The sequence below is a fragment of the Capricornis sumatraensis genome, chromosome 13 (genome assembly GCF_032405125.1).
Source record: "Capricornis sumatraensis isolate serow.1 chromosome 13, serow.2, whole genome shotgun sequence".
Lineage (NCBI taxonomy): Eukaryota > Metazoa > Chordata > Mammalia > Artiodactyla > Bovidae > Capricornis > Capricornis sumatraensis.
In genome coordinates, this window is record NC_091081.1 from 31373080 (window position 1) to 31386765 (window position 13686).

Here is a 13686-nt window from a genome sequence, read left to right on the forward strand (position 1 = left end):
AATGAAGAGTTCACTTTAGATAAGCAGTATACTTTTTTGGGGCTTGAGAGAATGTTGCAAGTATAGTTTCACTGTGGCTGTGGTTTGTTAGTTGTATATGTAACTTTGAAATAGTTACTTCCCTGATCTCTTTAAATAAATAATAGCTTCACATTTGGAATTTGTTGTACTGATTTTTGCATTCATTCTAAAGAATGCCATCATCTAGTTTTTTGAAGTGAATAATCTCTACGGCATTCTTTATTTCCTATAATCTTTGTTTTGGAGCACGTTTGTTTATTCTTACAAGGATCAGACCAATACTCTTCATTTTATTTTCAGTTTGGCTTTGGCTGAAAATAATTTAGCCTATATGTACTGCTTTCATCACTGGAAGAATGACAGATGACAAAGATGTGCTTCGAGATGTGTGGTTTGGACGAATTCCAACTTGCTTCACCCTGTATCAGGATGAGATAACTGAACGTGAGGCAGAACCATATTATGTAAGTATGCTGGTGGTGGCAAATGGGATGTCGGAACTTTGTCCATTTCTGTAGAGAAAGCTCTTAACAACCAAGAGGCTGGTTTTCAACTCTTGTGATACAATTAATATGTGCTTATCATGGAAAAAAAGTTAGGAGACCCAGATCTGTGAAAAGAAGGAGGTAAGAATCACCTAATCCTACTGCTCAGAGGATAAAAGCACTGCTGACATGTTGATACGGGACCGTCTTGACTTTCTTTTTCTAACACATCTATAGTATATGATAATGAATCATAAGTTATGTGTGGTTTTTTAACAGGAAGATGTTTTGAAAATGATAGGTTCAGATTTGGTTCTTTTGTATTCAAAGCAACTATTTAAATTTTTTTTGATAGCTGAATGAACATATGAATGTGGGTGTGTCTTCATATGTTCATGAGTTAATATAGATAATATGAAATATATTGTTTAATAACACAAATTGTCGCATGTAGGCTTGTGGATTTGAGTTAGTGTACTATCTGTTCTAAAACGAGAGTAGCAGTTATCTTTTGATTTTAGTCTGCTTTTCTTTTTCCTTTTCCAGTTGGCGATATGATCCAGACTTAAGCATCTGTCAGTCAGCGATAATAGTATCTTGCCTTTTCACTAGATAGTCCCCAGTAGGCAAAGACATTCTCAGTTACTGTCAGTTCAGCTTTTCCTTTGTGTCTCAGGTACACAGTCTTCCCAGGGGCGCTAGTGGTAGAGAACCCACCTGCCAATGCAGGAGACATGAGACACGGGTTTGATTCCCAGGTTGGGAAGGTCCCCTGGAGAAGTACATGGCAACCCACTCCAGTATTCTTGCCTGGAGAATCCCATGGACAGAGAAGCCTGGTGGGCTGCAGTCCATGGAGTTGCGAAGAGTCAGACACAGCTGAAACGACTTAGTATGCATGCACACATAATATTATTTACTCAGGAAGATCTGGAGAAGTGGAAATACATCTGTGGTGCTGGACCGTCTCTTGTTTCACTTTAGTAGAGCTTGCCCTTGGCTTTCTCTCCTGTGTGCTGGTGAGGCAGCGCTCGTCCCCTACCTGCCCCAGCTGGGGATAGTCAGATGGCTGGAGGAAGCTCCTTTAGGGGCCCGTCCTCTAACTTGTTGGGTACAGGAACTGTTTCGTTTTTCTCTGTGCATCCTTGAATCTGGAATATGTCACACAAATGCTAGATACTCAGTGCATGCAAGTCTGTCCACCCCCATGTTGGGGGTTTGTTTAAATTCTCTGGGTTTTCTTACTGAATGATACTTTCAGAGAAATTGGGTAGTCTTTTGTACTTTTTCAGATAATCATAACTGATTATATAAATTTGAATCATTTTTACTTTGGAAACTCAGCAATTTTCCACCTTCAGAAAAACTTCCATGGTTAAAAATGAAAAGTGATCATAGTTTATTTTTAGAGACATTTCATTTATTAGATGTATTTTTACTCTTCTCCCTCAGTAGCTTGGGTTAGGATATCATTTAAGTTTGTTTCCAAACTAGCTTTTGCTATTTTAATGAAAACTTTTAACCTTGGGCAGCTTTCTAATAGTACTTACATGAAGGAGTGTATGTCCAGTTGGTCAAAGTAGTGAAAGCTAAGAGATATATGATTTAAGACTGTTTACTTTTAAATCAGAATATGATATTTGACACATTTTCTGCACTTAAAAAAAGCGAGTAAAGAATATAATATTTTTCCTTCCTTATTTATAAATCTGTTCTAAATATGAAAAGACCATTGTGAGAACTAGAGGGTAAGTTTTCTAATAGAATTAAAAATGGTAGAATAATAAGATTAACTGTTAGAGGAAGATTGTTTTTAGTAATAATTGATTTTTTTTCCCTTGAATTCTTCCTAATTCTTCACCCAAAAGAAACTTCACTGTGGTCATATTTTTGCAGATTATTGGGTGACAGGCATATCATAAATATTAACCAAAGAACCGAACTTTAAAACCATGCAGCATAATTCAGATTTTGCTCTTTAAATGCATGCATACTTAAGTGTGGAGAAGGAAATGGCAACTCACTCCAGTGTTCTTGCCTGGGAAATCCCATGGGCGGAGAAGCCTGGCAGGCTACAGTTCATGGGGTCACAAAGAGTCAGATAAATACTGAAGTGTAAGAAAGAAAAAATGATGATGTGAACACTCACCTAGAGCCAGACATCCTGGAATGTGAAGTGAAGTGGACCTTAGGAAGCATCACTACGAACAAAGCTAGTAGAGGTGATGGAATTCCAGTTGAGCTATTTCAAATCCTAAAAGATGATGCTCTGAAAGTGCTGCACTCAGTATGCCAGCAAATTTGGAAAACTCAACAGTGGCCACGGGACTGGAAAAGGTCAGTTTTCATTCTAATCCCTAAGAAAGGCAATGCCAAAGAATGCTCAGACTACTACACAATTGCACTCATTCACACACTAGTAAAGTAATGCTCAAAATTCTCCAAGCCAGGCTTCAGTACTACGTGAACCATGAACTTACAGTTGTTCAAGCTGGTTTTAGAAAAGGCAGAGGAAGCAGAGATCAAATTGCCAACATCCACTGGATCATCGAAAAAGCAAGAGAGTTCCAGAAAAACATCTATTTCTGCTTTATTGACTATACCAAAGCCTTTGACTGCGTGGATCACAATAAAATGTGGAAAATTCTAAAAGAGATGGGAATACCAGAGCACCTGACCTGCCTCTTGAGAAATCTATATGCAGGTTAGGAAACAACAATTAGAACTGAACGTGGAACAACAGATTGGTTCCAAATACGAAAAGGAGTGCACCTAAGGTGTATATTGTCATCCTGCTTATTTAACTTCTATGCAGAGTACATCATGAGAAATGTTGGGCTGTATGAAGCATGAGCTGAAATCAAGATTGCTGGGAGAAATATCAATAACCTCAGATATGCAGATGACACCACTCTTATGGCAGAAAGTGAAGAAGAACTAAAAAGGCTGTTGATGAAAGTGAAAGAGGAGAGTGAAAAAGTTTGGCTTAAAGCTCAACATTTAGAAAGCAAAGAATTATGGCATCCAGTCCCGTCACTTCATGGCAAATAGATGGAGAAGCAGTGGAAACAGTGCCAGACTTTATTTTTTTGGGCTCCCAAACCACTGCAGATGGTGACTGCAGCCATGAAATAAAAAGACACTTACGCCTTGGAAGAAAAATTATGACCAACCTAGACTGCATATTAAAAAGCAGAGACATTACTTTGCCAACAAAGGTCCATCTAGTCAAGGCTATGGTTTCTCCAGTAGTCGTGTATGGATGTGAGAGTTGGACTGTAAAGAAAGCTGAATGCTGAAGAATTGATGCTTTTGACCTGTGGTGTTGGAGAAGACTCTTGAGAGTCCCTTGGACTGCAAGGAGATCCAGCCAGTCCATCCTAAAGGAAATAAGTCCTAAGTGTTCATTGGAAGGACTGATGTTGAAGTTGAAACTCCAATACTTTGGCCACCTGATGTGAAGAGCTGACTCATTTGAAAAGACCCTGATGCTGGGAAAGATTGAAGGTGAGAGGAGAAGGGGATGACAAAGGATGAGATGGTTGGATGGCATCACCAACTCAATGGACATGAGTTTGAGTGAACTCCAGGAGTTGGTGATGGACAGGGAGGCCTGGCATGCTGCAGTCCATGGGCTCACAGAGTCGGACACGACTGAGCTACTGAACGGAACTGAAAAAAGAAAATGCTGTATACAAAACCACTAGCAGTGGTTTTAGTATTAGAATTATTATCGGTAAACATTTTAGTGCCAATATGATTTTAGTTCACATATCTCTTTGTTGTAAATTAAACTTGAATGTATTTTTAATTGCTTTGAGTTATAATAATGATACTGTTTTATAGAGGTAGATGAAATGGGATGAAAATTTGGCCTGAGAGCTAGTAGACCTCTTTCCCATACATTCTTAGAGTTCAGGTGAGGTGATATAACAGGGTTGTCATTGTGACCTGAAGCATCCATTTGTGTTCAGGTAGAGGTGCAAGAAGGATGGGTGAATGGGAATGTAGCTTCCTTTTATTAATGTTTGTAGCTTCTTTCTTAGAAACTGGATTTTAAAATATCCACTCTGTACCAAATTTGTAAATTAAATAATTTTTATTCAAAGAGTCTTCTGGGATTTTCTGTTTTAATTGGAAAAGCTTATTAATGTTAGATATATTTCTGTTTATTTCTGCATTTTGATTTGTTGCCTCTGTATAAATCTTTCAGCCAATTCTGTGTGTCATAATCATTGAGAATTGTATCTTATATTACAGAGAGTATTAGCAAGGAACTTTCCTAGAAACAAAGCAACTTTTCAGTTTTTGTTGTTTCTGTTATATTCATTTGAACTGTTACTTTTCCTTTAGATTATCCAATATAAAACATACACACTAAATTGCATTCATATTTTGTGACTTTTTACCAGAGGTAATCATGCAGGTGTGTGGTAATTGATGAGTAGACCCTAACTTTTCCCAGCAGTCCATAGTCAACTGTGTCTGTCCTCTGCTAGGACTCCTTCTCTGAGCCCTCACCTCACTTCCTACTTCATAAAGAAAACAGAAACCACGTGACAGGACCTTCCTTAACTTTCTGCCAGCAACTCTGTAAAGCGTATCTGCACAGAGGTGAAAGCGTACCTGCACAGATTCACTTTTTCTCACTTGTTTTAATGGAAGAGGTGCCCTTTCTTCTCGGGCAAGTCCCTACCTTCCATCTGGATCCCATCTTCTGCCTTCTCTATTTATTTTACTTTGAACTTTTTCTGTCTATTGACAACTTCTTTGCAGCATTTATATTGTCTCAGATCCTTCCTATCCTGTAACAAACCTCTTTGACCCCATCTTTCTTTCAACCACTTGCTATTCCTTCACAGCCAGACTTATCAAAAGGATTGTCTGTACTCATTGTCTCCTCCCACCACTTACTTCACTGTAATCATATTTTCACACTGCTCCAACAAAACTGTCCTTGTCAAAGTCCCTAATGACATCTTTTAAAATTTTTTTGTTTTTTAACCAGACCTAGAGTCTGCTTTTGAGCTTTGATTTACTTGATCTCTCAGCCCTATTTGATGTTGTTGGCTGTTTACTGGGTTTTATTACACTGTCCTCTAGCTCTGCAGTGCCTCATCCCTGGTTTTGCTCCTGTGGTCCCCTTTGCTTTGCCTTTTTTTTTTTTGGTCCACTTCTCTGTTTTTTTTTTTTTTTCGGTGGGGCGGGGGGTGCTTCCCTGATAGCTCAGTTGGTAAAGAATTCACCTGGAATGCAGGAGACCTCGGTTCAATTACTGGGTCAGAAAGAATTGCTAGAGAAGGGATAAGCTACCCATTCCAGTATTCTTGGGTTTCCCTTGTGGCTAAGTTGGTAAAGAATCTGCCTGGAATGCCGGAGACCTGGGTTCAATCCCTGGGTTGGGAAGATCCCTTGGAGAAAGGAAAGTCTATCCACTCCAGTATTCTGGCCTAGAGAATTCCATGGACTGTATAGTCCATGGGGTTGCAAAGAGTCAGACATGACTGAACGACTTTCTCTATCTCCATTTTTTCCCCCACTAGAGCTCTCACTTCATTTTTATGTCTTTGTTGAGCATTTCTATCTTAACAGCTCCCCGGAATTTTTCTCCTGAGCTCCAGATCTGTATGTCTTTCTGCTGATAACCTCACTTAGATGTCTCGAAGGAACTCAAACTGAGTGTGTTTCAAGCTGAACTCATCATCTTTACTCCAGAAAACCTGGTCATCTGCCATCTTCTATTGTTTTATCATCTAGCTAATTAATTACTCTTACAGCAGTTAACATGGAACTCATCCTTTGATAGTGCCTCATCCTATATCCCTGACATTCAGCCATAACTGGGTCTGTCTGATTCTACATCTCAGATATTTCACACTTTTCTTATACCTTTCATATGCCATGATTTCAGACCATTTGAAAACTGAGGGGTTTTATAAGGGTTTTATAATATTAGCTGATTTCCCTGGTTTCAGTCCTGCCCTCTTTGCGTTTTCCAGTCTGCACAGTTAGAGTAATCTTTAAAAACACATATCTAAAAAAAAAAAAAAAAAAAAACACGTATCTAATCTTTTCACCTGCCAGCTGGAAACCTTCAGTGGCTTTTCATTGCCTTTAGGATCCTTAATGTAGTTTACAAGGTTCTTCATGGTCTGGTCCCTTACTCCTTCAGTACTATTCTGTCCTAAACCTCTACAGTCCTGTCATACTCAAATTGTCATAATTCCTTGTGTGCCATTCTTTGTCCTTCTGTATTCACGGCATACCTTTCTTGCAGTTCCCTCTGCTAGAATGAACAGAAGTATCTCCCACCCCTACTCACACCCAGATATCCAAATCCACCCATGTTTGGTTCGTTCCTGTTTCCCTTTTGACTCTTGCCTTAAAATTTACTTCCTGTAAAGGCCTTCCTTGAGCTTTCCTGCAAATTTCTTTGCTGTTTGCTCCTGTGACATCCTTTACTTCTTCACACTCATCGCATCTGTAGTTTTGTCTTTACTGTCTTTCTCTTAAGCCTGTAGCTTCATGAGAGGAAGAGCTCTTTCTGTCTCATTCACTGCTCTGTCCTCATCACCTAATGTGATGCCTCACACATTGAAATGGAGCAGAATTCTAGTGTGTTTTTTAACTTATTTTAATTGGAGGCTAATTACTTTATAGTAATTAGTGGTTTTTGCCATACATTGACATAAATCAGCCATGGGTGTACGTGTGTCCCCCATCCTGAACCCTCCTCCCGCCTCCCTCCCCATCCCATCCCTCAGGGTTGTCCCAGTGCACCGGCTTTGAGTGCCCTGTTTCATGCATCGAGCTTGGACTGGTTATCTGTTTCACATATGGTAATATACATGTTTTAATGCTATTCTCTTAAATCATGCCACCCTTGCCTTCTCCTACAGAGTCCAAAGTCTGTTCTTTATATCTGTGTCTCTTTTGCTGTCTTGCATATAGGGTCATCGTTACCATCTTTCTAAATTCCATATATATGTGTCAATATACTGTATCGGTGTTTTTCTTTCTGCGTTACTTCGCGCTGTATAATAGGCTCCAGTTTCATCCACCTCATTAGAACTGATTCAAATGCATTCTTTTTAATAGCTGAGTACTATTCCATTGTGTATATGTACCACAGCTTTTTTATCCATTCGTCTGCCAATGGACAGCTAGGTTGCTTCCATGTCCTAGCTATTGTAAACAGTGCTGCGATGAACACTGGGGTACCTGTGTCTCTTTCAATTCTGGTTTCCTCAGTGTGTATGCCCCACAGTGGGATTGCTGGGTCGTATGACAGTTCCATTTCCAGTTTTTTAAGGAATCTCCACACTGTTCTCCATGGTGGCTGTATTAGTTTGCATTCCCACCAACAGTGGGATTTATTCCTAAAGAAAGAGGGTTCCCTTTTCTCCACACCCTCTTCATCACTTATTATTTGTAGGCTTTTTGATAGCAACCATTCTCACCAGCATGAGATGGTACGTCTTTGTGGTTTTGATTTGCATTTCTCTGTTAATGAGTGATGTTGAGCATCTTTTCATGTGTTTATTAGCCATCTGTATGTCTTCTTTGGAGAAATGTCTGTTTAGTTCTTTGGCCCATTTTTTGATTGGGTTGTTTATTTTTCTGGTATTGAGCTACATGAGCTGCTTGTATATTTTTGCGATTAATTCTTTGTCAGTTGCTTTATTTGCTATTATTTTCTCTCATTCTGAAGGCTGTCTTTTCACCTTGCTTACACTTGCCTTCGTTGTGCAAAAGCTTTTACGTTTAATTAGGTCCCATTTGTTTATTTTTGCTTTTATTTCCATTACTCTGGGAGGTGGGTCATAGAGGATACTGCTGTGATTTATATCAGAGAGTGTTTTACCTATGTTTTCCTCTAGGAGTTTTATAGTTTCTGGTCTTACATTTAGATCTTTAATCCATTTTGAATTTATTTTTGTGTGTGGTGTTAGAAAATGTTCTAGTTTCATTCTTTTACAGGTGGTTGACCAGTTTTCCCAGCACCACTTGTTAAGGCGATTGTCTTTTCTCCATTGTATATTTTTGCCTCTTTTGTCAAAGATAAGGTATCCATAGGTGTGTGGATTTATCTCTGGGCTTTCTATTTTGTTCCATTGATCTATATTTCTGTTTTTGTGCTGGTACCATGCTGTCTTGATGACTGTAGCTTTGTAGTATAGTCTGAAGTCAGGCCGGTGGAGTCCTCAAGTTCCATTCTTCTTCTTTCTGAAGATTGCTTTGGCTATTTGAGGTTTTTTTGTATTTCCATACAAATTTTGAAATTATTTGTTCTAGTTCTATGAAAAATACCATTGGTAGCTTGATAGGAATTGCGTTGAATTTATAGATTTCTTTAGGTAGTATACTCATTTTCACTCTATTGGTTCTTCCCATACATGAACATGGTATATTTCTCCATCTATTTGTGTCATCTTTGATTTCTTTCAAGAGTGTTTTATAGTTTTCTATATATAGGCCTTTTGTTTCTTTAGGTAGATTTATTCCTAAGTATTTTATTCTTTTCATCACAGTGGTGAATGAAATTGTTTTGTTAATTTCTTTTTGTTTTCTCATTGTTAGTATATAGGAATGCAAGGGATTTCTGTGTATTATTTTATATCCTGCAACTTTACTATATTCATTGATTAGCTGTAGTAATTCTGTGGAGGTGTCTTTAGGGGTTTCTATGTAGAGGATCATGTCATCTGCAGACAGTGAGAGTTTTACATCTTCTTTTCCAATCTGGATTCCTTTTATTTATTTTTCTTCTCTAATTGCTGTGGCTAAAACTTCCAAAACTATGTTGAACAGTAGTGGTGAGAGTGGGTACCCTTGTCTTGTTCCTGACTTTAGGGGAAATGCTTTCAGTTTTTCACCATTGAGGATAATTTGTTTGTTGTGGGTTTATCATATATGGGTTTTATTATGCTGAGGTATGATCCTTCTAAGCCTGTTTTCTGGAGGGTTTTTATCATAAGTGGATGTTGAATTTTGTCAAAGGCTTTCTCTGCATCTATTGAGATAAACATGGTTTTTATCTTTCAATTTGTTAATGTGGTATATCACATTGGTTGATTTGCTAATACTGAAGAATCCTTGGATCCCTGGGATAAAGCCCACTTGGTCATGATGTGTGATCTTTTTAATATGTTGTTGGATTCTGTTTGCTAGAGGATTCTAGTGTATTTTAATTCTATGTTTGTTTGTTAAGTGAATCTCTAATTTTATAACTGAAAGTTCTTGGACAAAATAGGATTTAGTGTAAACAAATAATATTACAGGCAGTTTTCCCCTGAAACATAAGTAATCTGTTGTTTTTGTTTAGTTGCTAAGTTATGTCCAACTCTTGCGACCCTGTGGCCTGTAGCCCACTGGGCTCCTCTGTCCATGGGATTTCCCAGGCAAGAATACTGGAGTAGATTGCCATTCCCTTCTCCAGGGAATCTTCCCGATGCAGGGATCAAGCTGGCATCTCTTGTGTTGCAGGTGGATTCTTTATTGCTGAGCCACCACGGAAGTCAAGTAATCTATACAACTATATAAAACATGTATTCCTTATTGGCTATACAGAGGGGAAAAAAATGTATCACGTGTGTCATACTGAGTGGTGAATGAGGAATAAAAGAATAAGAGTCCATATAGTGGAGAGTGTCCCTGGAGGGGTTAATCCTTTTTGTATTAAAAGAACTTGAACCTTAAAAACATTAATGGAAGTGAAATAAGCCAGACACAAAAGGACAAATATTTTATGATTCCATTTAGATGTAACTGCTGCTGCTGCTGCTAAGTCACTTCAGTCGTGTCCGACTCTGTGCAACCCCATAGATGGCAGCCCCCTAGGCTCCCCCATCCCTGGGATTCTCCAGGCAAGAACACTGGAGTGGGTTGCCATTTCCTTCTCCAATGCATGAAAGTGAAAGTGAAAGTGAAGTCACTCAGTCATGTCCGACTCCTAGCGACCCCATGGACTACAGCCTACCAGGCTCCTCTGTCCATGGGATTTTGCAGGCAAGAGTACTGGAGTGGGGTGCCATTGCCTTCTAGAAGGGTCTAATTCAGAGCTGGAAAGTTAAAAAGTGATTATGGAAGGCTGGGAGGAAGAAGGGAAAGTGATGGTCGCTCAGAAGTGTCTCATGGACTGTACCCCACCAGTCCTCTGTCCATGAAGTTCTCCAGGCAAAAATACTGGAGTGGGTTGCTATGCCCTTCTCCAGGGATCTTCCCGACCCAGAGATCGAAGCTGGGTCTCCTGCACTGCAGGCAGATTCTTTACTGTTTGAGCCACTAGGGAGGAAGAAGAGAATGAGGTAATTATTGTTTAATAGGTACAGAATTGGATGGAAAGTTCTGGAGGTGGATAGTCATGGGTGTCACATGGATGACACAGTGTATTTGGGATAGTCACAGCAGTGTCAGTGTATTTGGGATAGTCACAGCAGTGTCAGTGTATTTGGGATAGTCACAGCAGTGTCAGTGTATTTAATGTCACTGAACTGTTTGCTTAAAATGGTTAACGTGGTAAATTTTATGCTAGGTATATTTTAACACAGTTTTAAAAAATGAGCTTGAAGTAAACCAATGAGATATACCAAAGAAAATTCTTGTGTGATACAATCCTAATGTAGAAGGCAGGGCGATGCTTTTGTTGTTATTTTCTTTCCATTTTACCTATTTAAATATTTACTGGATAAACTGTATCTGTACCTAATCTAGTTTTTTCTTAGTGCTACTATATTTATATTAGTTACAGATTACTGCCACAGGCCAATGTAGAACAGAAGATTCCAGCTACATTTTAGTGTGAGTGTGGATTCTGTCTTAAGAATGAGCATTCTTTTAAAATTTATCACTTTTGACCTTTTGTTATACTTTTAACCTTTGGCATCTCTGATTCTTTATCAAATATTTGTTATACGCCTCTTATAAAGCAGGCACTATTTTGGCCATTGGGAATGTTAGCCATGAACAAAACAGATGAAAACCCTTGTCTTAATGGAGCTTACATTCTAATATTACTCATTCCTTATTGGAAAGAAATTTTTGTATCATGAAAATCTTCTGTGAATTTTTCAGCAACTCTAGCTGAACCTTGTACATGTAGTATAGGTCTTTCCAAAATCAAGAGCTGATACCCACGCTCATTTGTTCCTGATTCATCTTCCTCCTTATGATCTCCGTAGGTGAATATCGTTCTCTACAGAGTAGATAAGTATGTAATGCCCAACAAACTGGTTAAAGTCCTGGATTTAATAATGCAGAACTGTTGGACGAATAGATTATATTTATTTATTTTTTAAAAATGGCTAATTTACCATGATATTTTAATTTCTTAGAGACTGTCCATGTTACATCTGTACTTGATTCTGTCATTGTGATGCTAATGAATTTTTCTTTGTGATTTCTTTAATAGAATATAGTTTTGACAAGTTACTAATATTCAAGCTGTATGTAAAATAGAAGTGATAATAATACTTCCTGTAAAACAACTAGTGCTTTTCCTTATACTTAGTAACTTTTAGTTTCCTTTTTCTTTTCTTCTCTAATCACATTTTAGTTGTTTCATTATATAATAAATGAAGAGCTTCTGGGGACTTCCGTGGCGGTCCAGGGGTTAAGACTCCATGCTTCCAAAGCAGGGCGTGGGTTTGATCCCTCCCTGGTCAGGTAGCTAAGATTGCACTTGCTGTGTGGCATGACCAGAAAATTTAAAAATTTTTTAAACAGAGGAACTCATGTTCTGTTCAATTCACACTCCTATCCTACAGCTTATTCCTAGTATGGGCACCTTTTTTCCATACTGGAGCATTCCAGCTACCACTCACACTCTTTACCTTGTAGCCCCTAGGACCACTGTAACGTTGTCTTACCTAACTGGAGCCTGTTCCCTCTATCTTCATTGATTAAGATCGATCCCTGAACCAGAATATTTCTCTTTGTATATAGTTCCCAGCCCAGTACATAATTCTCTTTGATTCACTGATCAAAAAAACATAACTTTGAATAAGCAACATGAAAAGTGATGCAGAGTTCCATTCACAGAAGCAGCTGAAAGAGAGTAACAAACCATTTTACCAGCAAAAGAAAACAGAACCTTAGGAAAGCAAGAAATGGCTAGAGCTTCTCCTGCAAAGGAGGAGAATACATGAATTTTTTGCCAAGTTCCTCCTTTTATCTACTTGTAGGTTCTTTAAATAAATCATTGCTTTCTTATGTTTTCTTTCTAGGCTCCTTTCCTAGGGGGAATAACACTGACGGCCTTCATACTATTCCGGTTCTTCCTATACCATCCTCAGTGTTCCTTTCCAGACTTCTCTCTCTCCAAAGCCCAAGTAGGTCCAGCCTCCATAGGACAGATTAGTGTTGACTGACACTAGCAGGACCCCAGTTCATCAGCATTATATTCTAAGCTTGTGCTTTATTGCATTTAAAGATGTGAATGTGTAGCTCAAGAGTTAGCCATCTAACGTCTCTTACCTCCTTCAGATTTCTTCATTCAGTTCAGTTCAGTTCATTTCAGTCGCTCAGTCGTTGCCAGCTCTTTGCGACCCCATGAATTGCAGCACGCCAGGCCTCCCTGTCCATCACCAACTCCCGGAGTTCACTCACCAAAATTTGTTCTAATTTCCAGGCCTCTCCTACTTTTCCATTCCTTCTTTCTCATTTCATGTAGTATTTCCTTAAGAGATTTCCTGTCTAGAATCTTATTGCAGTCTTTTATATACAATGGTTAGAATAACCCTCAAGTACTGTTTCTCTTTGGAGTTTCCCTGGTGGTTCAGATGGTTAAGAACCTGCCTGCATGTGGGCAACATGGATTTGATCCCTGGGTCAGGAAAATCCCCTGGAGAAGGGAATAGCTACCCACTCCAGTATTCTTGCCTGAAGAATTCCATGGACAAAGAAGCCTGGTGGGCTACAGTCCATGGGGTTGCAGGGTCAGACATGACTAAGCAGCTGACACTTTCACTTTTTTCACTATTTCTCATCATATCATTTTATTTGTGGTATCATAGTGGGCGTCATTGTTTACCGAATGAAATCAAGCTGACCTTTAAAGGCCTTTCTGTTGCTGCCATGAAGTAGTTTTGTAAGTACTTTTTAGGAGTTTTTTTTTAACCTCCACTTTATTTTAGCCTTGTAGATGAGGATAGATTATGTCCTTGCCTTGGTGTTCTTCACA

The 13686-nt window shown here is 38.8% G+C and overlaps 1 protein-coding gene across 2 annotated transcripts in view; it reads left to right on the forward strand.

Annotated features, from left to right (window-relative positions):
• The window catches only part of ATG5 (autophagy related 5), a 116052-nt gene that overhangs the window by 6336 nt on the left and 96030 nt on the right, over positions 1-13686 (forward strand). Inside the window, exon 2 of one of the 2 annotated variants that reach the window (XM_068985004.1) lies at positions 322-485. In XM_068985004.1, coding sequence (XP_068841105.1) covers positions 378-485 — 108 coding nt within the window. In that variant the 5' untranslated portion in view covers positions 322-377. Of the gene's footprint in view, positions 1-321; positions 486-13686 lie in introns of those variants that run through there. The other variant, XM_068985005.1, reaches the window with a different exon arrangement.